This window comes from Jaculus jaculus, chromosome 4 (assembly GCF_020740685.1).
Source record: "Jaculus jaculus isolate mJacJac1 chromosome 4, mJacJac1.mat.Y.cur, whole genome shotgun sequence".
NCBI classification, from domain to species: Eukaryota; Metazoa; Chordata; class Mammalia; order Rodentia; family Dipodidae; genus Jaculus; species Jaculus jaculus.
The window spans coordinates 63,145,185-63,170,940 of NC_059105.1; the positions used below are offsets into that span (position 1 = coordinate 63,145,185).

The following is a 25,756-nucleotide window of genomic DNA, read 5'->3' on the forward strand; positions in this document are numbered from 1 at the left end:
TCTAATCTCCATTCTACTGCACCATATCTGAATCTATCACCAACACCTCCCATTTCACTTTCTAAAGTTTCTCCATTTCCCCTACTTTCTCCATTCCTTTGCTCTTATCCTAATTCTCTTGAACTATGTCCAATATCAGTTATCACTCAGATATGCTAACTGGTCATGCTTTTGTTACCACACTGAAGCTGGAATGATTTTTATTTTTTTAAGATATAGATCTGGTTATGCCAGATCTACTTCCACCTTTTTTCTAAAGGATTAAAAGAAAAAAAAATAAGGTCAGTTGAGACTCTTTGATGTGGTCTCAGATTCACACAATAGCACTCTTTCTCTCTCTACAATTTATTCTCCAGTCACAATGGCCTCCTTTTAGTCCTTTAGGCTTGCAATGTCTACTCCGGACAAAAAGCCTTAAAATATGATATTCCGTTTCCCTACAACCATTCTTCAGTTTCTTATCCTTCAGATCTCAATTTGAGCATGACATTTTTTTTTTAAAGAAGGAAGCTACCCCTGACATCTCTGACAAGATCAGTGAATTCCCCTCCTGTGAATTTTCATAGCACCTAACTAAATTGAACATTTTTGTTGAATTAGGATTTCATTGTCTCAAATAGTTTGTTTTCTCTCTCAAAGTACTTTCTGGATTTTTATCTTAGCACAATTTTAGGCTTAGTAGAACATAGTTCTTAAACTTTGACCTCTGCTACAGTAGCTCCTTCATTGGCTTTCTCACATCCTCCTTGGCTGCTATGGTTTTATTTTCTAACCCTGGAACATTAGTTTTTGGTATAGCACTTATTTGCTCTGCATTTTGTTTGTTTTTGAAGATTTCTTCCACTCTTGTCAGGTGCTTTGGGAGAGCTGTTATGTCTGTCTCCTTAGTATAGGGCTGTGCCCACAAGTGTTTGGAATCATCCTGTAGTCTAGCTATATATTCCATAGGATGAGTTCTCTGCTTGTAGTATTTTTTTCTTCATTACTTCCTTGGTAATTTTTTACTTCTTTTACCTTCCCCACTTTGTTCATAGCTCTGAAGATGGAACCCAGGGTCTTTGCACATACTAGATAAGTGCACTACCACTGAGTTCTATTTCCTCAGCCCAGACTTTAACCTCTTGATATACAAGAGATAATGATGTGCTGCTACCTTTAACGATGTACATAGCTAGTTTCAGTTTCCTTTTTTTGGAAAAATGATACTTACCTTGAAAGGTTGTTGGTAAGTTTTAATAGTTCATGCTTCTCTTCCATTCCTGGCAGGTTTAAGGTTTTTATTCTAGAGTAATTTCCTAGGAAATTTTGACTCAGCATTAGATTTTGGGAATCTTGCACTCAGCTAACTCTTTTCTGTCTCCCTACCATATTTTATTTTGTGAATCCCTTTTACAATAGGCCTGATAGTTCAATTAAGAGGACAAAAACATTAGCTGGAGTCAAAATCATTCTTTCCTGTTCTGTTTAGGTAAAAACAACAACAACAAAAAACAAAACAACCCAAAATCTGAAAGTTTGAATGCAGGGTAAAACATGATAAAAGCCTTTGCTGGCTTCCTTATAACCTTCTCCATGTTTTGTGTACACATCTCCTCATTCAAGTGACATTTAATACTTGTCTTTCCCAGTTGACTAGGGAGCTTAACATTCTTCAGGCAGTGTTTCAAATATGAGTCAGGTATATCCCCTTAATTTGGGGGGGGGGCAGCCAAAAGGTCCTGTGGATAATGTACTTGAGGTCAAGGGTTTAATGTGGAAAACAGCATTTGTTGTTACACACAGGTTTTAAATCACCATCGTTAGGCATTTGAAGCTCATCTCACCCTGGTGAGGTAAGCGCCTAATCATCAAAGGGCTCTTTTTGACGTCCATGAGTAAGAGCAGCCTCAAATCCTAAGGTCTAGCTATGCTGCATTTTTGTTTGTTTTTAAACTGCACCGGCTCCTCTGGGGTTTGGCCTCTTTCGAGTTATGAAGTGTTAAGGTGCTTCGTTGCGGGTAGGATGACAGCAGCCCCGGGACTCTTGAGCACGGGCTCGATTACAGGTAAAAGTCCTCTCTCCCCTTTGTCCTCCTCCTCTTCTCCGGCCGAGGTCGGAGACCATCTGGGCCAGCTTCCCTGTTTTCTTTTCCCAACGAGACGCGCTTGAAAAGGAGGCCGAGGAAGAGATAAGGAGTCCACGCGCGCGGAAGAGTCACGGTAAAAGGTGGCAACCCCCAGGCGACAAGACGACAAAGCAGCCGGCACGGCCCAAGACGCCCGACCCCACCAGCCGAGCCCCTCAGGCTTGCCCCTCACGCCCCGCCCCGTCTGGTCACGTGACCAGGGCGCGGCGCGCGGCGGCCGCGGGCGTCTATTGGCTGCGGGCGGGAGCGCGGGGTTTGATGGGTAAGGCATTGGCCGGGGCCCTGCGCTCCTCAGTGGCTGCGGCCGCCTGCTCCTGAGGGCAGCCCGCCACCGCTGCGCTCTCTTCACACAGGTAGAACGCTCGAGGTGAGGGACCGTGGGGAGGGCGGCGCGCCCGGGCTCGGCCCTGGGACCCGAGCTCGGGATTCCCGGGTCGCCGGCCCTTCGGTGCCCGTGCCGAGTGGCCTAAGCTCCGGGGAGGCGGCCGGTGGTGATCTTCGCGGCGGTGCGCGGGGGCGTTCCCGGTCCCCGGACTCCCGGCGTCGCTGCCTCACCCCTTCGGTTTCCCAGCGCCGTGGCCGCAGCGGCCCGTGGGAGGCTGCGGGGCCCTGGTCTCGGGGCTTGCGCTGGGCTTTGGGCCCACCTTGGGTTAGCATCGTTTTCTGGCCTCTCGGCTGGCTCGTTCGCTCGCGGCGGTGCGGAGGCGCGCCCCGACTTGGGGAGAGACGGAGAGGGAGGGAGGACCGAAAACTGTCAGTGTCATGCCGCTCGGTTCGCGCGCGGGCGTGGATTATGTGCTTCCCGCGGAGAAGCGGCTCCGCAAGCCTTTGTCCTTATTTGAGGACCGGCGGCCCCCCGTGAGGGTTGGAGGGAAAGGACCGAGATGCGGAGGGGCGTGAGGGCAGGCGGGCCGGCCATAAGCCGCTCCAGAATACATCAGTAGTTAGAAAAAACAACAAAACAATCGGTGATGCTGTGCTTGCCCATTGAGAGCTGGGAGTGGTGAATTTTCGTTTTGATGATGCGCTCTCGCAGGAATAAACATGACTTGTGACTCACCGAGTTTTCCATGTTCAGCTCCCCCTCCTTGACTTCTGGTTTGTGATTCTTAAAAGTCCAGTTTTCTCTTCTCTGTCACCTGGGTCTCACTGTTGACAAAAGTTGACTATTCTACAGCAGTGTTCAAGGCATATATTCAAGGTGACAAGGGAGGGCAAATCCTAAGTCCACAGAAGCTCCCATAGTGCCTTCTTAGGAAAATCAAGTTGAATTTGAATGTCTTTTCTTAAAAATGGTGTTTTCAACATAAAATATTAAAGTTTCTTGTCATCAGTTGGGGTCAGCTCAGTAATTCTGTTAATACATATGCATGTACATAGTGCATATATATATATACATAATCAATCCACTGTTTATGTATTAACTTGGAGGAGAATGTAAGCAGAAAGTGGTATGGGTTATGAGGATCTTTCTAGTCATATAGTCATTTTTTGTGATAGTATGAAACTAAGGAAAATCAATTTATGACAGCCAGCACTTATTCACAACATATTAATTTATTTATTTTTAGACAGTAAATGTGGCTAAAGATTACTTCAAAATTGCCTTGTGAAATAGAACATTTGAAAGAGTTTTCAAACAAATGACATTCTTAAATTATGCATTATAGTACTGTGGAGGGGCTTTGAAGATGACTAGTGTATGTTTAAATTTGGTACTTGAAAAGTTAAAACTAAACTTGCCTTGTCATTTCTTCTTAGGCGTACAAGACTATTGTAATGGTAAATGCCTGCATAATATTTTGCCTTATTTTTTCATGCTAGAATGAACAGAACAATACAATTTCACTAAAAACAAAATTATTTTATTTTAAAATTTAAGTTATAAAATAAGGGTCAACTTTGTAAAAAGAAATGTGTTGCATTTGAGTACAACTTATTTTCTGATAATGGCAGTAAGAGTAGATACAATTTTAAGTATTTACTATGTGTTGAACACTGTGCAAGTGATGCATTTGATCCATACAGTTCTATGAAGTGTAGATATTTTCACCATTTTACAAATTGAGGCTTAGAGTATTATTTGTCTAATGTCCTAACAGCTAGTATATGGTTGGGCCACATTTTGAATCCAGATCTATCTTATTTCATTGTTCTCATGTAGTTAAGTGAACTGAAAATTAAAGAAAAGCATTCTTAAGATTTTAAATTCTGACATCCAAATCTACTGTGTGAATAACTGTAGAAAACATTAAAGAAATATGATAGGCTCATTACAAAACACATTAAAATGCATTCAGCCTTTAATGTCATGCTGATAACATTGTGGTATGAGAGTTGGAAAGATTCCATACATGTTTATGGCAGAATTGTTGGGGACAAGACACTTGAGGTTGTGCCATTTGTCCACTCCAGGACAAGTGAATGGATTTATGCTTCAGAAGGAAATGCTAGGGTTACTTAGTTTCCATGTATATTCTAAGAATTTGAAAGAAAGCAGAGGTGATTAAGAAAATGGCAATGACTACAGCAGTAGAAACAATTAATTTGTATTGGATAATTACTGTGTATCATGCACTGATGTAAATGGCATAGAAAAATGATTCTTACCTCTTTTATAGATGAGAAAATTGAGAAATAGAGAGGCTAAGAAATTTACTTGCCTGCTGTGATGGGCCACCCAGAATTGGAGTTAAGATATTTATTTGGGTGGGAAGAATAGAACCAGTGGTTGAAAATAAAATATGAACTTAAAACTTCGGAAAATATTTAATTATTTAGTTTTGCTGCGCTTTCACATTTGGTGGAGACTACTATGCATGTGCATGATAATGAATCAGCTTATTTAATATCAGAATTTGATTGAAAAATTGCTGAAACAATGAGGATTGATTGATTGTGAATAGGCTAGTCACATATGGATTTAATGACTATCACTCTAATGTTGTTTCAGAGGATAAATTTAAATGCTAAGTGGGTAGTTTAACACCAGTACATTCTTCACTAATATCAAAATAAGTATTTATTGTGATACTATGCATATATCCGAAATACTCATTTAAAAAGTAGTATGCAATAAAGGCCATCTTCAAACTTGTAGTACTTCTAACCGGAGTTACATAACTTTGGAGAGTTATTTACCCTCTTACGCAGATTTAGGCATTCAGATTTAATCAGATAAAGTAATTGGGATACCTGATGCATTGCACTAGCACTGTCTCATGTTTATCAGTAGTTCTGTTATCAAAACTATTTGAGAAGGTCAGAGACGCTTTCATATATTTTACTTTTTATTGTGCTGGAGATTGTGCTCTACTTCTAATCTATATCCCAGCCCTATTTATATTATATATAGATACTCCAATATAAGCTATGTAGAGGAGCATTAATTTCTGATTTTATGTTGTTGGAAATAACTGGTTGCTTAAAAATCAAAACCGAAATGCTATGTCTGGCTTTGCCACCTAGTATCATTGGGGCTTAGTGTATTTACTTTTTCTAGCCTTAGGATTTTAGATTTTAAAATGAAAGGATAGTATCTAAATGATAAAATTCATTTGAAACATTTGTTTTAGGGCCTGGTAGAGATGAAGTGCTAATTATTTAACTGCTGTTGTCATTAATCTGAAACAGTGAAAAGTCAATGTAAGCCATGCAGGGTGAACTGGGCATGGAAGCACAGGCCTGTAATTCTCATCACTCAGGGGACTGAGGCAGGAGGGTGGAGTTTGAGGCTAGCCCGGGGAGACCCAGTCTCTAAAAAGCCACAATAAATTTGGATACACACTTGAGATGGAGATTCGTGATTCTCTTAGAAATCAACTTGTGTAGCCCAGTTGTATCTTAAGCATTACGTTAAATACCATAAACTAGTTCCAAAATAGTGGGATGAGGCATGCTTTGAGATTACCAAGTTAATTGGCTACTCTAAATCTCTTTCTGTTATCCTCTCTGGGTGATCATTTTTAGCATCTTAAGACAGTTTTGAGATTAATACTTTGACTTGGACAGATATTTATGCTTTTATTCATCAGAGTTTCTGGATATACCACAATCACATTTTAGAAATTAAGATACTGAGCTAATATTGAAGGAGTAAGGGTATTTACCTTGCAATTTAATTGTGGCTTATGCAATTCATTACATTTGTGTACTTCAGCATTTTTCAAAACAGATTACAGAGATACTTTTCATAAATGAAAGCATTTTATAATTAGGCTCTTCATTTCTTTCTTAAGAAACAAAAGTAGGTATGCCTTATGTTGATTTCAGCATATCAGTAGTATTACAGTTCTTTCTCAGTACTGATAATTATTTCATGATTATATTTCTAGTTGAAAAATGTGGCAAGTATGTCTATGATAATTGTGTATAAATAGTTTTACACATTGGCAAGCATATACCTGTAACCTAGTAAAATACATCAGTTTGAAAGTATATGTTTACCATTTCAACTTTGTTTTAATTATTGATTGGTAAATTGGTTTAGAATATAACATTGTTGAGTTCATTATACAACATTTGAGAATCATGGATAAGCAGTCAAAAGGAGACATAAATCTTGCTGACATAGAGGTCAGTTACCATGAAGATCTTAGAATTTCAGACAAATGTTTACTTGGGATATTGAATAGTAGTGTTTAGTAATAGTGTCCATAAGTCTTGAGAGAGACTTTTGGCCATGTTTCTTCTAAGTCACGAAACCTCTTGGTAGTAGTTTTCTTACTTCCAAGGTGATAATACTAAGGGCTGTCATTTGAGAAAGTGTTGATATATTATTAACTCTAATTTACACATACACACACACCTTAATATCACTGAAAGACTTTTTCCAAGGTCATAGATAGCCTTGTGGCTCTCATTTTCTTATTCAAAATCTGATTGCTTTCTATAATTACTTGTAAGATGATACTATTCTGAGCATTATAAAACACTTAGTTCCAAATAACTAATTTTGAGACACCTGAATAATAATAGTTTTTCATGTAGAATGCAAGTAGTAGGGTAAAACTTTTATTACAAGAGCAATATAGGTAAACTACTTTAAAGAATAGAATGTCTGTAGTCATACATACACTTCAAAGTGTTTTGTTGTTTAAAAAACTTTTCCAGCTCTATTTTTATCTTTAAATATGTCTTTACTTTGAAGAAAGTGTTTTAAAAAGGCAAACTCTGTACAAATGACTATTTGAATTCAAATTCCATGTAAATGGAGGCCAGAGAAACATTTTTAAGTGTTTTTTAGGTAGTATTGTTATGTTTAAATTTTATAGTGAGTATGCTCTGTGTTTAACTTAAAATTTTTAAATACTTGCTTTATTTCTAGCTGTGATTTCCTTTGGACAACTCATGATATTTATCATTGTGCCAAGTTGCTATAAATAAAAGATGGGTGGATTATTTTCTCGATGGAGGGTAAGAGAAAATATTTTCTTTACTATTACTTAAGTATAAAGTAAAAGCCATTTGTAAAGGTATTTTGTGGTATGTAGTCTTGAGTGTAGTTTGATATCAATTTAATTTACTTTAACACTATTTAATTTCTCTTTTTATTCTTTTCTGAAATTACTTTTAAGTTTGGACATTATTTTAGTATTTTTGTTTATTCCACAGGTGTCTATTGTCCCATTTCACTTTGATTTAAGATTGATTTTTGTTTATGTATTTGTATGTAGATAGTTACCTTGTTTCTTTTTTTTTTCAAAAAATTTTTTTCATTTATTTTTATTTACTTATTTAATAGCAACAGACAGAGAGAGAAAGAGGCAGAAAGAGAGAGAGAGAATGGGCGCTCCAGGGCCTCCAGTCAGTGCAAACGAACTCCAGACGTGTGCGCCCCCTTGTGCATCTGGCTAACGTGGGTCCTGGGGAATCGAGCCTCGAACCAGGGTCCTTAGGCTTCACAGGCAAGCGCTTAACCACTAAGCCATCTCTCCAGCCCAGTTACTTTTTTTCTTTCTCATACTATTTACACTCCAAATTTACTGAAATTAAATGTCCTGTAATAAACTAATGTTTTTTAATGAGCTATATCTTTTTACAACAAGCTTGTCATATATGCTTACTGAGGTCACATGAAATATGTTTCTAGGAATTATAGAATATGCTTGTAGGAGTTGAAAATATAGTTTCATTTTATTGGGTACACTTTAGAGGAAATATCTCAAATTTAGAGGTAGAAAATACAAATTATATTGATAAATGGTCATCTCTAATGTAAGAGGAGATAATGTACTTTTGGACAAATGGCTTATTTCTCTACTACTTATTACCATAATCATGCAGTCTAGTAATACATGACATATAACTTAGTCTTTGAGTTGTTAGAATTTCTTTCTTTTAGATTGGTTTTATATTGACACCAGTCTCTTTAATTTTTTTATCATGAGATAGAGAGATAATTGGTGCACAGGGCCTTTAGCCACTGCATTTGAACTTCAGATGCTTGCACTACCTTGGGCTCATGCGTGACCATGTGCATCTGGCTTTCATGGGTTCTGTGGAGTTGAACCTGGGTCCTTAAGGCTTTGTAGGCAAGTGCCTTAACCACTAAGCCATCTCTCCAGCATGACACCAATCTTTTTTTAAACCTTATTTTTCTTTAAGAATTACATTTTTTAAACCAACAGATAAAATTGCATGTATTGTATGCAACATAATACTTTTAGTATTTACATATTATACAGTGGTTGTTTCATTCATGAATATGCATTAGTGCACATAATTATTTATGTGGTGAGCATACTTAATATACATTTTCAATAATCCAGTATATTATCATTACCTATAGTCATCATGCTGTATAGGTCTGTAGAATTTATTTCTTCTGTTTACCTATAATTTTGTTTTCTTTGACCCCCTACACAGTGCTCCAACCCTCTACCATCTATTTCCCTAGACTAGTAATTTCCATTCTACTCTCTATGTCAGTGAGATCAACACTTTTAGTACACATGTGAGTGAAATGAACCTCCTTTAAAATCTCATGACAGCTGTGCTTCAGGGTCAAATTTATCTAATTTTCCTTTTTTAAAGAAAATTGGTTGGGTCATATGAAATGTTATTCTCCTTAGCTATATAAAATGGCAGTTGTATGGTTCCACTCTTATGGGAACTATACTGAGCTGATACTTGTTACTCTGTCGTGGATTGTTGACTATGTAATCAGTAAATATTTTCTCAATTGTTTTATGAACCATTTTGGTTGGTGTTTATTTTAGGTGGTCTAAAGATTATCTTTGGCAAATAAACCCTGCCACAATAAAATATTCTTACTCTTTTGATTTTCCAAGGTAGGCTTTCCCTCTAGCTCAGGCTGACCTGAAATTCACTCTGTTAGTCTCAGGGTGGCCTTCAACTCAAATGATCCTCTTACCTCTGCCTCCCAAGTGCTGGGATTAAAGACATGCACCATCATGCCTGGCTCTATTCTTACTCTTTAAAAAGCTGATCTTCAGAAAAACTATGTACTCTTAAGAATTCATAATGGGGCTGGAGAGATGGCTCAGGCCTTAAAGGCACTTGCTTGCCTAACAGCCCTGATTCAGTTCCCTAGTATCTTCCTTCAGCCAGATAAACAAAGTGGTACATGCATCTGGAGTTCATTTGTAGTGGCAAGAGGCCTTGGTGCTCCCATTCTTATTCTCTTGCTCTTTCTGCTTATAAATAAATAAAAATATTTAAAAAATGAATTCAAAATGAAGGTAGCTTTTTGAATTTGACCTCCATAGTTCTAGGTGAATCTTCAGCTATAGTGAATCAGACTATTCTTAGTCTGTGAATATTTTGATATGTGAATTCTTTTGACTAATAATTAAGATAAGTTTTCTTGGTGGAAAATTTGTTTTTCTATAAAATTATGTTCTGCTGAGGCTAAAAATATGAAAGTAGAGCTATCATAGTTGAAAGTCATTCTAGGAATAAAAAGTTTCTAGGAAGGATTTATTTAAAAAATCTTAGTTCTTTTTGTAATTATTTTTTAAAATCAAAAATATTTTATTTATTTGATTTAAATAATATTTATTTGAGAGAGAAGGTGGGGGCTGGTGAATGGGCACATTAAGGCCTCCAGCCACTGCAAATGAACTCCAGATTCATTGTGCATCTGGCTTATGTGGGTACTGGGGAATAGAACCTGGGTCTTTAGGCTTCACAAAAGCACCTTAAACACCACGCCGTCTCTCTAGCCCATATAATTATGATTTTTTCACTTCAATAAATCGTAGTTTTAATCAAACAGGAAGGCAGCTTGGTAACATTTGATAAACCCAGTTTTAAATCAATGTTTTATGATTAAATCAGTGTTTCTAAGTTTTCAGTTTTAATGCTCTTGTTTCTATTTCTACAACAGACAAAACCATCAACAGTAGAAGTTCTAGAAGGTATAGATAAGGTATGTTCTGAAGTATTCTAATTCATTAGGTGTTAATTAAATACTATTTTAGTAATTTTATTTTGGAGGCCAGATGTAGTAAGGGTATTTAAAGAAGATACAGAGAACTTGGGAGGCAGAGGTAGGAGGATTGCCGTGAATTCGAGGCCACCCTGAGACTCCATAGTGAATTCCAGGTCAGCTTGGGCCTGGGCCTAGAGTAAGACCCTACTTCAAAAAGCCAAGAAAAAAAAAAAAAAAAAGATACAGAGAAAGCCTGAGAACTTTATTGTTACATGATCTCAGACAAATCTGAAGTCTTTGATTTGAGAAATCTGTATCAAGTAATAGAGCCTGGTAGAATGAAATTAGATCTATATATGGTGTAATTTAGTGTAACAGGTGGATCAAAAAGATTAAAGGCTACCATGTAGCAATTTTGATTAGCCACTCTGCAAAATTTTTCTAGCCTTTTATATTTTCTATCATTAAAAAATGGTTATTTCCTGGGAATATTGGGAATGGGGAACAAACTGAAAGAATTACCTTGGGTCATCTTAATTTTTATTAATTATTTTTTTACTGTCATGTTTTTAAAGGCTGCAATTATAGAGAATGATTACTTGCTTAACTCAGTATTCACTGATGTTAATTTCATTCTCCTAGTGTTTGTCTGTTTGATAGATTAAAGATAGTATTTTTATTTTAAAAATGATTTGTTTTGATAAGCATAAATTTTAAACTTCACTTTAGTTTTTCTTATATGTTTTGTTTTAAAATATTTAGACACTATATTTTATTTAATTTTAAGAGTTCTTATATGATCTTTCTATCATGTTAACTTTTTAATTTTAATTTTTAAGTGGATTTTGAGATTTAATAAAATGGAATAATTTTCTCTAAACAGGAAATTCAAGCATTGGAAGAATTTAGGGAAAAAAATCAGAGACTGCAAAAATTATGGGTTGGAAGATTAATTCTCTATTCCTCAGTACTCTATCTGTTTACATGCTTAATTGTGTATCTCTGGTATCTTCCTGATGAATTCACAGCAAGACTTGCCATGACACTCCCATTTTTTGCTTTTCCTTTGATGTAAGTAAATTGTTCTTTTTGTTGACTTTCTCTGACTAGATGATTTTAATGTATTCTCTTCTTGTTATAAAATAGTAATATCACATTCCCATACCTGAGAAATGGCACCTAGAATTACCAGTAATAATAGCTTTATATGGGATTGTTTTGTGTTAGCTATAATCCCATTGGGCATGGAGTAGGGAGTAGTGATGAATGGGTGAGTGTTAGTAAATTCAAAATAACAGCTGCACTAATGACTTTGAATATCTACTTTTCATCCTAGTTCTATCCTTCTCTTGTTAGTCATTTCTTTAAGGCAGTTGATCTTTTAAGTATTTTGTAATCTAGCACTTTATGGGAGCTACATTTTGGCTGAGGATTTGGGGAAACAATTGAATAAGTTTAATTTATTTACTAAAGAGAGAGAAAGAGGGAAAGGGAGGGGTGGAGGGAAGGAGAGAGAGAGAACACGAACATGCCAGGGCCTCTAACCACTGCAAATGAACTACAGACACATGCCACCACTATGTGCATCTGACTTACATGGGTACTGGGGAATCAAACCTGGGTCCTTAGATTTCGTAGGCAAGAACTTTCTTAACCAGTAAGCCATCTCTTTGGCCCTGAATAAGTTTTTCTTAATTCAGTCAACAGACATTTACAGATAGGAGTTGTTGGGGACATTGGAATATAATAGTACATACTACACAAAAATACAAAATCACTAACTATATGTCTTAGGCTCAATGCACTAATTAGTATGATGAATGTTAACAAGGAAAAGTAAAAAATGCTCATAGGAGACTTAACAGGGGTCCTAACCCAATGTTGGATTGGGGGTATGGGTCAAGGAAGAGGCTTATTGATAACTTTTCCATTACTGCCACAAATTGAACAGCTTAAAACAATACTCATTTATTGGGCTGGAAGGTGGTCCAGTGGGCTAAGTGTTTACTGTGCAAGCATGAGAACCTGAGTTCAGATCACCAGTGCCACATACAAATGTTAGGCATGGGCCTGGTCTAGAGTGAGACCCTACCTTGAAACTCAACCCCCCCAAAAAAAGGTAGGCATGGCATTGGCTGCCTATCTTAAAATAAATAAATAAAGGTGGGGAATGACTGAAGAAGAATTACATAAAGGTTAAAACTCAGGATTATGACTTGTGATATATGGTTGATAGCACTGTCATTCTTCTAAGTAGGGACAATGTGAGAAGAAGATGTAGTGTACCGCTGATACTAAAATGTCTTTAATTTTCCAGTTGGAGGTGTCAAGTGGATGGGTAAGCATGAATATAAAGCATATAGAAATTTCAATGGCAGATGTCAGTTTAGGATATTGTAGCTTATAAATGTGAATTGTCACCAGATCTATTGGTTCAGGCCTATAATCTCAGCCAGCTACTTTGGGTGCCTAAGGCAGAAGAGTTGCAAATTAAAGGCCTGTCGGGGCTACAGGGCAAGTCGAAGGCTTACTGGGGAAACTTTACTGAAACACTGTGTCAAAAATAGAAAGTATAAAAAGGGTTGGGGTATAGCTCAGTGGTAGAGCATTTACCTAGTATTGACGAGGCCCTGGGTTTAATTCCCAGTACCACCACACACACAAAAAAGCCATTATCTCTTCATGACATGTTAGAGAGCTGCAGTGTGTTATGTACTGGGCTAGACGTAGCAGTAAGATTTTGACCTCATGGAGCTTGCATTCTGCTGGGGTTAGAAAGATGAAAACACAAGTAAGCAAAAGTATAGTTTCTTTTAGAGAGAGATAAATATATGAATAGAGTATAGTGATGTGACTAAAAACGGGCTACTGTAATGCTGTCATACCTTCCTTACCATGACAGACTGTATCTCCAGAAACTGTGAGCAAAATAAACTTTCTCTCCTTTAAAAAAAAAAAAAGGCTACTTGAGGATGGTCCTGGAAGGCCTCTTTTGAGGAAGTACTTTTTTTTTTTTAATAGGCTGTGGTATTTGAGTTGAACATTAAAACAATAGGAAATAGAAATAGAAAAAGTTAATTTATTTTTAATTTTTAAAAATAAGTTTGTGTGTGTCTGTGCATGTGCACACGCCATAATATGTTTGTGGAGGTAAGTAGATAACTTGAAGTGTCTATGCTTCACCTTCTTAGAAACAGGGTCTCTTGTTACTACACATGAATAGCCAGACTGCAAAGGAACATCAGACTAGCTGGCTTGCCAGCTTCAGGTTTTCTGTGGCTCTGCCTCCCATTGTTAAAGGCATTTTGGGATCACAGATGCATATGATAGTTTGCATCAGCTTTATTTGGTCCTAGGGGATTAACCCTGGGCTAGCATGCTTTGTAAGCAAATGTCTAACTACTGAGCCATGTCCCCAACCCAGAAGATTATATGTGTAGCATATAATGGCATATATCTCTATGGAGATATGTGTGAAACGATTATTCCTAAATATTAATGGTAGTTTTTCTAAGTGGCAGAATTTTATTTATTTAAAAAACTTTTCTTACAGGTATATATGGTATGTTGATCATATTTTTTCCCTCAACCTCCTGCCCCATTCCTTCCTGTCTCTCCTTTTTGCATTCTGTTTTCTCCCATTAATCCCTTTTGTTCTCCTAGGCAGTTTCACTCCTACTTTAAAAAAAATATTTTTAATATTTTATTTATTTATCTGAGAGAGAAAGAGAGGGAGAGAGGGAGAGAATGGTCATTCCAGGGCCTCTAGCCACTGCATACAAACTTCAGACACATGTGCCACCTTGTGCATCTGGCTTACATGGCTACTGGGGAATTGAACCTGGGTCCTTAGGCTTCTCAGTCAAGCACCTTAACCACTAAGTCATCTCTCCAGCCCTCTACTTTAATTAAATCTGTACATAGATGATTTTATATGACTATATAAAATCTAGAAACTCAATGAGAAAAAAACCATGATATTTGTCTTTCTGAAACTGGCTTAATTCTCTTAATATTCTCTACAGCTGTATATAATGGTGGAATTTTTAAGTAAGTATTTGTTTCTATGTGTTTTTAGAACTTTCTGATTCTTTTGATTTGTTTGATTTTTTTGAGGCAGGGTCTTACTCTAACCCAGGCTGATCTAGAATTCAGTATGTGGTCTCAGGGTGGCCTTGAACTCATGGAGATCCTCCTGTCCTTGTCTTCTGAGTGCTGGGATTAAAGGCGTGTGCCACCATGCCCGGCTCTAAAGTTTTGTATTAGTATATTATTCATATCCTAAATACAAAGTTTAGGAATTGAGGAAATGTCTTTCCAAGAACAGAAAACAGGATGTGATCTTGAAGAGAATATGACTTCCTTTAGTAGGAAAAACAGGTATATTTGGAATATGATGAAGAGGAAAATGCCATGAAATGAGCTTGGAGAGTTAGGCAAGATCTAGAACATGGAGAGGCAGGGCTAGGAATATGAATTATAGATGAAATTTATATTTAGAGGGCCTCACACATGCTGTCATAGAGATTGGGAGGCGGGATGGGGCAAAAGTAGAAATACTGGGCTGGAGCAATGGCTCAGCAGTCACATCAGAAGCTAACAGATTATTTGGCAGTATGTTGGAAGTTAAACAGATGGAGTATGATGGGAGGAAATGAGAGGTAAAGGAAAGGAGGATATCCAGATTGTTAGGGTTTTAGTTACCATACCAAGGCAATGCACAGTCCGTTGTTAAACTGTAACTACCACAGCTCATAAAATGTCAGCCTTTCATGTATACTTGAACACACATTTGTTTATCTGTTCAAATATGTAACATGAAATTGACTGCATGCATAATATTGTAAATGATTGTCTTGGTAGTGTTCCTAAGACCTTCTGGGTAGATAAGAGCTCTATCCTGAGTGGAACCACCAGCTCTTCTTTATTTTCCCTCCTTTAAAAAAATCTTTTAGAATATTTTTTATCCTAGTCAGAAGAGAATTTTATAATGTTGAACCCCTTTCTTGTTTCTTTTCTGTGTTTTCATAAAAAGTGAGCAGGTAATAACAGTTTAAAAGTGAAAGAAGCATATGTTAATTTAAATATTTTCAAAAACTACTTTCCAACTGTACATTCATTTCCATAAAGCAATTGATTTTCTGTTTGTGTGTGCATGTGTGTATGTGTGTTCATATGTGTACATTTGGGTCACATGCACATGTATGCATGTTTTGCATATGGGGGCCATAGGACAACCTTGGGTGTTACCTTGTGGTTTGCTGTTCACCTCTTACTTGAGATGGGGTCTCTCATTGCCCTGGAGCTCACTAAATAGGCTAGACTGTGTGGCCAGCAAGCTCCAGGGATCTGCCAGTCTGTCTCCTCAGTGTTGGGATTAGCATGTATCACTATGCCTGATATTTTTTACGTAAGTTCTGGGGATCAGACTCAGGTCTTCATGCTTGCAAATATTTTACCAAATGTGCTATTTCCCAAGCCCCACTAATTATTTTTTAGTAGAAAGCCTTCATTTCTTTAAAACTGTAATGTCTTCAATTTGATCTTTCTACTATTTTGATTGTGAAGCTTTATTGGAATTACTGTGTCTCTCTGACTATTGTATGCTACCGCATCTAGTGTTTCTTGATTAAATTGCAGAGCCATTGCTTACTTCACTTCATTCCTGTTTGTGCCCTTATTCCCAACTGTTCCAGCTTATGTTTCAGTGAGCTCTTTGCTTTTGGCAGAATAGACCATTTAGCCAACAAAGAAGAGACTTGTGTTTCTGATTAGTGACAGTCAAGAAAATGGATGAAACAAAATACAAAAATGTGAAAGTGGATATTGTGATACATAAAAAGACTAACTGCCACAGGATATTTTCTTTTAAGTGTAGCGTGAGTCACTATTTAAGCTTATCATTAGGCTTGGAAGACAGTTTTGGGAGCTGGACTAGGATTTATATGGCTCCAGTTGTGTGGGTTTATATCTGGGTCCTACTATTCTGCTCGTTACATGCTGTTTTTGTTACTGTATCTAGCATACTTTGAAATTAGGTATGGTGATATATTCAGTATTGTTCTTTTTGCTCAGGGTTGCTTTGGTTATCTGGAGTCTTCTGTGCTTCTGAATGAACTTTTAAAAAAATATTTCTATGAAGAATAACATTGGAATTTTGATGGTGATTGCATTGAATCTGTAGATTGCTTTTGGTAGTATAGCCATTTTTATAATGTTAATTCTTCCAGTCCATAAGCATGGGAGGACTGTCCATCTTCTAGTGTAGTCTTCAATTTTTTTCCTCAGTGTTCTAAAATTTTCATTGTAGAGATCTTTCACTTCCTTGCTTAAGTTTTGTCCAAAGTGTGTGTGTGTGTGTGTGTGTGTGTGTGTGTGTGTGTATGTATGTATGTACATACATGTGTACATACATGGTCCAAGTGGTTGGTAGGTAGAGGTAGGTAGCTACTTAACTTACCTATCTCCTGTCCTGTTCTAGGCAATTGTGACCAGGGTTATTCTGGTTCATTTCTTAAAACAACATCAAAGCCATCTTTTTTTTTTTTTTTTTTTTTTTTTGCGGGGGCGGGGGTGGTGGTGATTCTTGAGGTAGGATCTCAGTCTAGCCTATGCTGACCTGGGATATACTACATAATGTCAGAGTGGCCTCGAACTCACAGTGATCACCCTACCTCTGCCTTCCAAGTGCTGGGATTAGAGATCTAAGAGTTTTATGGTATATAGAATCGCATCATCTGCAAATAAGGAACACTTGACTTCTTTCCTCCTTATAATACCTTTATTTCCTTCTCTTGTCTTATTATTCTAGCTGATACTTCAAGCATTTATTGGATAAGATTAGAGATAGTGACCACTCTTGTCTTGATCTTGATTTTAGTGAAAATGCCTTGAGCTTTTCTCTATTTATCATAATGTTGGCTACAGGTTTGTCATATATAGCCTTAATTATGTTGAGATATTGTTCCTTCTCTTGCTAGTTTCTTCAGGGTTTTTATCACGAAGGGATTTTGGATTTTGTCATCAAGTGAAATGATTATGTGGTTTCTGTCTTTCAGTCTTCTATTGATTTACATATTTACATTTGTTGATTTGCATATTCCTACATTTCTGGAATGAAGTCAATTTGATCATAGCTAATGATTTCTGGTGTGTACTTGAATTCTTTTGCAAAGTATATTAGAAATTTTGCATTTTGTTTATCAGGAAGATTGGTTTATTTGTTTTTTGTTATATCTTTATCTGGTTTTAGAGTCAGGGTGATAACTGGGAGGGGACCGAAAGATTGTTAGAGCCACAAGTTGGGACATTATGCACAGAGACATTGCCTCTTCCTTATAACTGATAGCTGCCCCCAGAAAGCACAACCTACAGTCCCCATGGGGATGATCTGCATCCCCAGTGAGGAGAGTCCCTTTGGAGGTGAGGCAGGGACGAGAGAAAGATGGTACCGACATGAGCTGTTTACATACTGAGTATGTCCATAACTAATAATAATAAAAAAGAGTTTGGTAGCGTTCCTTTCCTTTCTAGTTTATGGGATAGTTTGAGAAGTGTTGGTATCATCTTTAGAGGTCTGCTAAGAATTCAGCAATGAATTCACATAGGCATGGAATATTTTAAGTTAGGAGTTTCCATCTCATTGCTTGCTACAGAGATGTTAAATATTTTATATTTCATTTTCATTTAATTTTGGTAGGATATATGTATGTATGTATGTATGTGTATATATATATATGTATATATATATATGTATGTATGTATGTATGTATGTATGTATGTATATATATTTAGAAATTCATACCTTTAAAATTTTCCAGTTTAGTGGAACGTAAGCCTTTAAAGTATGCCTTAATAGTATTCTGAATTTCTTTGGCATTTGTTGTAATGTCTTCATTTCTAATTTTGCTAATTTAAGCCTTTTCTTTCCTGTTTAGTGTGGTTGAGAGTTTGTTAATCTTGTTTATCTATTCAAAGAACCAACTCTTTCACTGATTCGCTGTATTTTTTTACTTGCTTCCATTTCATTAGTTTCTGTCTTGATCTTTTAAAATTGTTTTTCATTTTGTTTTGTTTGTTTTATCAAGGTAGGGTCTCGCTCTAGCCCAGGATGACCTAGAATTCACTATGAAGTCTCAGGGTGGCCTTGAACTCACAGTGATCCTCTTTACTTTGCTTCCCAAGTGCTAGGATTAAAGGTGTGCACCACCACACTCTGCTTTCTATCTTGATTTTAATTATTTCTACTTAGATTTCTAAGGCCCTATGGTGCATTGTTATTTATTTGTGAGATCTCTGATTTTTTTAAATATAGGCATTTGTAGCTATAAACTTCTGTTTTAGTACTGCTTTCATTGAATCCCATTTATTTTGGTATGTTGTATTTTACTTTTCATTAAGTTCTAGGAATTTAAAAATTTCCTTCTTAATTTCTTCCACTACCTTCCCCCTCCCCCGCAAGGTAGGGTCTCACTCTGGCTCAGGCTGACCTGGAATTCACTGTGTAGTCTCAGGATGGCCTTGAACTCACGGTGATCCTCCTACCCTCCGAGTGTTGGGATTAAAGGTGTGTGCTATCACGCCTGGCTCATCCATTACCTTTAATGTTACATTTAATAGTGGGTTGCTCAATCTCCATGAGCTTATATATGTTCTGGAGTTTCTTTTGCTATTGATTTCTAGTTTTATTCCATTATGGTCAGATAGAATGCAAAGTTATTTCAGTTTTCCTGTATTTGTTCAGACTTGCTTTTTGTTCTACTATATGGTGGATTTTAGAAAAAGTTCCATGGGCTATTCAGAAGAATGGGTGTCCTACATGGGTACACTAGGTATTGGATGGAATGTTTTATAGATGTGTTTTAGGTCCATTTGATATATGGTGTCATTTAACTCAGGTGTCTCTCTACATTCAGGATGACATTCACAATATATTTTGTTTGAAGTGATAACTAATGTTTGCATATTTCTGCCATGTTCAGTGTAGGAAAAAATTGCTATATTTATGTTGAACTTAAGAACTCGGATAGAATTATTCTTTGAGCTTCTTTCAGTTGCTTTAATCATCTGATATCTTACTAATGTAAAACCTAAAGAGGCATCTTCATAAAGTCTTTCCTGAAGATATTTAGCTAAGTTTTATTATCAAGTGTTTATTTGAAAGTTTTTTTTTTGTTTATGTGTCTTTCTCCAGATAGGTTTTTATTGTTAAATACTTTTTAATTGACAACTTCTATAATTGTAAACAATATCCCATGGTGATTTCTTCCCCCCCCCCACTTTCCTCTTTGAAACTCTACTCTCCATCATATCCCCTCCCCCTCTCAATCAGTCTTTTATTTTGATGTCATGATCTTTTCCCCCTATTATGATGGCCTTGTGTAGGTTGTATCAGGCACTGTGAGGCCATGGATATCCCGGCCATTTTGTGTCTGGAGGAGCATGTTGTAAGGAGTCCTACCCTTCCTTTGGTTCTTACATTCTTTCTGCCTCTTCTGCAATGGACCCTGAGCCTTGGAAGGTATGATAGAGATGTTTCAGTGCTGAGCACTCCTTTGTCACTTCTCAGCACCATGGTGCCCTCTGAGTCATCCCAAGGTCACAGCCATCTGAAAAGAGAAGTTTCTCTAACCAAAAGTGAGAGTAGCATTAATAAATGGGTAGGAACATTAAGAAAAGTGCTTACTGGGCATTTTTGTGAGCATAGTTTATACATTTAGCCAGACAGCAGCAGACATTACACCCCTAGGGCTTATGACTACCCCATTGTAGGTTTTCAGTATCAGGGATGTATTCCTTCCCATGGAGTGAGCCTCCAGTCCAATTAGAGGGCAGATGGTTTCCCCTATAACAGATGTGCCTATTGCACCCGTTGGCTCATTTGGCCTGGCTGGCCAAATATAAGACTTGCAGTGTTCACTGTTGATTTCTTTCTCTTCCATTGAACTGCATGTAGCATAGCTTTTTCCAGCCTTCTGTCAGCTGGTGTACATGGGGATGGTTTTCATCTCAGCTCCTTCTCAGTAACCTTGCAGCCCAAGTATGTGAAGTCTTCAGCAATAAGATATTACCATCTATTCCTGGTAGGAAACCAAGAGCCTCGGCAATGGCCTGTAAAGTTTTGGGGGCATCAGGGACCTCTCTGGCCAACAACCCACTGGAAGGTATTCCATTCTTGGCACTGAAAATTTTCTAGTAACCATCTATGGCTCTTGAGTGTTCCATTGTCCAAAAGAGTAGGTTTCCATATGACTTACTTATATTGTCTTAGATTTTGGTTAGTATTTCCTCCACCTTTCCTTTACCCAATCTCTTCCCCTGACCTCACTTAGGCCTTTTCATTCCCATTAATCTGTTGTTTTTTCAATATTAAAAAAAATTAAATATTTTTTAACTGGGCTGGAGAAATTGCCTAGTGGTTAAGGCTCTTGCCTGCAAACCCAAAGGATCCAGGTTTGATTCCCCAGGACCCATGTAAGCCATATGCACAGGGTAGTACATGCATGTGTAGTTTATTTATAGCTGCTGGAGACCTGGGTACACCCATTCTCTCTTAACACACAATCTCTCTCTCTCTCTCTCTCTCTCTCTCTCTCTCTCTCTCTCTCTCTCTGCCTCTTTTTCTCTATCAAATAAATAAAAATAAAATAATAAAAATATTTATTTACAAGCAGAGAGAGATAGAGAGAAGATAGAATGGGTGTACCAGGGCCTCTAGCCCATTGCAAATGAACTCCAGATGTATGTGCTGTTTTGTGCATCTGGCTTTATGTGGGTACTGGGGAATTGAACCTCGGTCATTAGACTTTGGAGGCATGTACCTTACTGCTGAGCCATCTCTCCAGCCTTCCCCCCCCCCTTTAAAAATATTTTAAAGGTTAATTTTTTAATGATTAAATTATTTATTGAGGGAAGTACAGAATCAAGGAAAGGCACCCACATGGCTAGAGATCCCACATCAAGGGCCAGGGAAAACCATGGAAAAAAGAGAGAGACAAAAGAAAGTTCAAAGAACTTCCACCCTGTGGGGAGTTGAAGAGGGAAAGAACCCACGTGGAGAGTAAGGGCTAGGGGCCTCTCCAAGGAAAAACTCACCAACAGCTAGAAGTTCATAAGTGGTCAGGAAGGTCAGAGAACAAGCTCTCCCCTTGCCGAGGTATTTATAACCTTATGGTGGTGGGCCTTGTCCTCTGGCTCTGGTGAACCAGAGGGACAGCTGGTTGGTTAGGGCTAGGGGCTGTCTCAGGAAGAAGCTAGCCAAGTTCTGGGGGCTGAACTTTACCAACTATAATGTTTAAATCAAAGAGCTCCCTCCCAGGAGGGGCCTAGGTTGCTTATGGAAAAACAGGTCTAGGTAAGAGAAAAGAATTCTAGCAAGTGCAGACCATCCTGCCTTTCTTATTTTTAGGGGTCCAGTCACCCTAGCTGTCTATTCTCTCTCATGCCCCTCTCTCATGAGAAGACACTCTAACTGTTGTAAGAGGAAAGTAGAGAATGACTTCAGATCTTGAACTACTTTTGGCTGAATGGGAGTGTAGAAATAGGGCAGTTAGAGCGAGCGTCTATCTCAGAGAGAGGAACTATTCTAAAGGACTCCAAAAGTGTATTGATGGAGTACAGGAATATAGTCGTGGAAGAAAATGTTGAGGAGAAAGAATAAAAGCAAGGAATTACGACAAGTGGGCACATAGCACACTGGTTGCTTTTAGGGTTTTCCTTCTTGTGGATTTCTAGGGAGCATTTGAGGGAACCTAGGTAGAGGGAATTAGATTGTCTCAGGACCATCTGAACATGAGCTGGCTGAGATTTTCTTCCAGAACTGTTCATAGAATGGCACACTAGTATCTGACATGATCTGAATCTGTTTCTGTATGTAAAACCGAAGAGATCTTAGCAGAGTTATCAGGAATATACATACATTTAACTTTGATAATAGTGAATATACCGTGTTTTGTGTAATAGTCTCCCTGAATGTACCTTTTAAAATCTGTCCTGGGGACAGTTAGGGCCAAAGGCTGGTACCATAGAACCACTGGGTTTATGATATTTAGGCATAAGTATGGTATCTTGGCATAAGACTCATCATTTTCCCAGTATAAAGAAGTCTTTTGAACTAAGCTACCCTTGGTCAGACACACACACACATACACATTAGATTTGAAAATAACCATTTTATTTTTCCTTATTGTAGAGTTAAAACTATTAGAGAGGAGCCCAATATGCCTGAAGTCGTGTTTGTTTCCCCTTTTGGAAAGTTCTTGTTGTGTTACTTAATAGGTCATTCGCATAATACTTGAGGTATCACTTAAGACCAAGCAGGTAGCCAAAATTTAATCAAGGATTAATTATGGAGTTCATTAATAGCTCTCCAAAGGAGACTTTAGGGACCCAGGAGTAGCCCTAAAGCTTTTCTGACACTGGTGTTATCTGTTAAGATGAGTCAGGATCGTGCAGGACAAGTGGCTTTAACTTTTTTGGGGAAGCCATGAGGACTGATTTTTCCTCAGTTGTGACTTCCCTGTTTTAGAGTGTTCACCAATTTTTTTTTTTTGTTTCTGGATCTCTGTATCCTCCCTGATGAGGAAGACAGGCGAGTTACTTGGGAGCCAGTGTTGTGGAAGTGTCCTGTCATCTCCAGTGGCCTCATGACCTGGGAGAGCTGGGGCCAAAATATTGGCCTTTATAGCACCAATGATTCCAGTTGGCTTTGGTTTCTAATAGTTTATTCAAATGCTTAGAAAGAAAGTTATACCTACTTTGAAGGGTATACATGTTTTATTTATTTATTTTCAAGCAAGGAGGGGGGTCGGAAAGAGAGAGAGGGAGAGAATGAATGAATGAATGTTGGTATGCCAGGGTCTCTTGCTACTGCAGTTGAACTCCAGACACTTGTGCCACTTTGTGCATCTGGCTTTATGTGGGCACTGCGGAATTGAACTTGCACTGTCAGGCTTTGTAAACAGTCACCTTTACCTGCTGAGCCATTTTTGCAGCCCAAGATAGCAGCTTATTCTTTTGAATAAATAAGATTCTTCCAATGTTAAGTGGTAGGGAAGGAGTAGCATTTTCATATTTGTATAGTGCCGTTAACGTTTGTAAAAGTAAAACTTGTTTGTTAATGCATGGGTACAAATAAGAAAAGTTATTGCAGTAGATCCTTACTAGGAAAGGATTCCATAATATTGTTCTTAATCTTTTAGAGGATTCACAGACACATTTGAAATTGACAAAAAGCACTATTTTCGCTAGAGAAATACATTCTTGTACAAAAAGACAGCTTTTTCAAGAGTACTCTCAGAAGGTCTGTCCACTGAAAAGTGGAGGAAGACTTTTGATATTCCTTTATTGAAAATGGTACATAATAATGGTATAAAATGAAATAACATACCACACTCTTAATTGTGAGTATATACTTTCATCATTTTTGGATTCTGATTTACTGTTTGTAATGATGATACATGTTTTGAATTTTGCTTCCTCTTTAGCATCTGGAGCATAAGAACCGTGCTTATTTTCTTCTTTTCCAAGAGAACAGAGAGAAATAGTAAGTTTTATTCCAAGTTTTTAATAGATATTTTAAAAAACCTGCTTCACCATGTGTTCATTTGTAACATGTTACAAAATTGTTGTTGAAATAACAGTGTTGCAAATGTAAATATTGATGGGTTGTTTACTATAAAGCATAACAAAGTTTATGAATGCAAGAAGGTTTTATTTTTACCTTGTGTTATTTTTCTCTTTTTTTTTTAGAATACTTTTTTTACCCAAAACATTTCTTTAAAGCAAGAAGACTATGTTTATTAAATTAATCTTTAGTGAAGTTGGTACAGAGTAAGGGTAAAATATAATATGTACCTTTTAACTTGATTTATTAACTGTACCTATGTCTTTATCCTCATAGCCCCTTAGCTTTGTTTTAGTTTACATATGCAAATTATCAGATCTGCTTTGGTGTATATTTTACATGTATGTAAATTTTAAAGATTTTCGTGTCTTAAATATATGAATTATAATGAATCAGATACATTTACATTTCATCTTAAGTGAACTTTCTATGTAACTTTTAATAGTATAAATGTAGACTGAATAAAAGCCTTCATATAGCTGTCATCCATATCAAATACTCATTTGCTCATGGTTAATCTGGTTTTATTTTTACCTTTACCCACTTCTTCACTGCCTGTATTATTTTGGTGTTTTCCCCAAAACAGTCTTTTAAAGCATACACGCACACAATAATGAATCATTATTCTTAGAAATCTTAATATAAAATATCAAAGATAAAATATTAAATTTCTGATAGTCTGTTTTTTTACTTTTAGTTATGAGAGAGAGGGAGGGGGGGAAGGAGAATGAGAGCAGATATGGGTGCACCAAGGCCTGTTTTACAACTGCAAATGAACTTCATATATATGTATCACTTTGTGCATCTGACTTTACATGGGTCCAAGGGAGTCAAATCTGGGCTGTCAGGCTTTGCAAGAAAGTCCCTTTAACCCCTGAGCCATTTCCCCAGCTCCTCTGTAAATATTGTTTGCTTTAAAAATATTTTGCAGAGCTGGGTGTGACAACAAACACCTATAATCCCAGCATTTGGGAGGCAGAAATAGAAGGATTGCTGTGAGTTTGAGGCCAGCCTGGGACTAAAGAGTGAGTTCCAGGTTAACCTGGGCTATAGTAAGATCCTACCTTGAAAAGACAAAAAAACATTTTTTTTTTCACTTGTTTGATTCAGGATCCAAGTAAGGTTATAGAAATATATGACCTTTAAACTGCCTTTTGGGGTCAGGCAGACAGCTTAGTGGGTAGGGTATTTGCAGCTCAAGTATGAGAGCCTTAGAAAGCCTGATTTATCCTGGAATTAGACACTTGTGATAGTTACTTGTGTTCTGGGGATCTGTTTATGTGGAAAGCGCTTTACTTCTGAGTCATTTCGCTAGTTCTTTTCCCCTTTTTTCCCATTTCACCCTCCTCCTCTTTATTCCTCCCACAACTCAGTAAGTAGTTGTACAACTGTCAGTAGTTGTGTTTGTCATGCTTCTCCAGAGAAATGAAATAGAAGACTACCATTTATTGTCATATTCTCTCTCCTTCTCTCTCTCTGTACTTATATATATTTCTATGTTCAGTGTGGAATTGATTATGAAGGCTGAGAAATTTGAAGCTCTATAGTTAATCTGAGACTCATTAATTTTAGTTTGAAAGCTGGCAGATTTGAGATCCAAGTAGAATTAAC

General features: G+C 37.4%; 1 protein-coding gene across 5 annotated transcripts in view; it reads left to right on the top strand.

The window, feature by feature from the left end:
• The first annotated feature begins 2,369 nt into the window (after positions 1 to 2,369).
• Positions 2,370 to 25,756, top strand: part of Lnpk (lunapark, ER junction formation factor) — a 69,964-nt gene continuing 46,577 nt past the window's right edge. Inside the window, exons 1-5 of one of the 5 annotated variants that reach the window (XM_045148215.1) lie at positions 2,370 to 2,479; positions 7,453 to 7,541; positions 10,477 to 10,518; positions 11,405 to 11,592; positions 24,006 to 24,064. In XM_045148215.1, the coding sequence (XP_045004150.1) occupies positions 7,515 to 7,541; positions 10,477 to 10,518; positions 11,405 to 11,592; positions 24,006 to 24,064 (316 nt within the window). In that variant the 5' untranslated portion in view covers positions 2,370 to 2,479; positions 7,453 to 7,514. Of the gene's footprint in view, positions 2,494 to 7,452; positions 7,542 to 10,476; positions 10,519 to 11,404; positions 11,593 to 14,546; positions 14,572 to 24,005; positions 24,065 to 25,756 lie in introns of those variants that run through there. The other 4 variants (XM_004660317.2, XM_004660318.2, XM_045148216.1 and 1 more) reach the window with 4 other exon arrangements.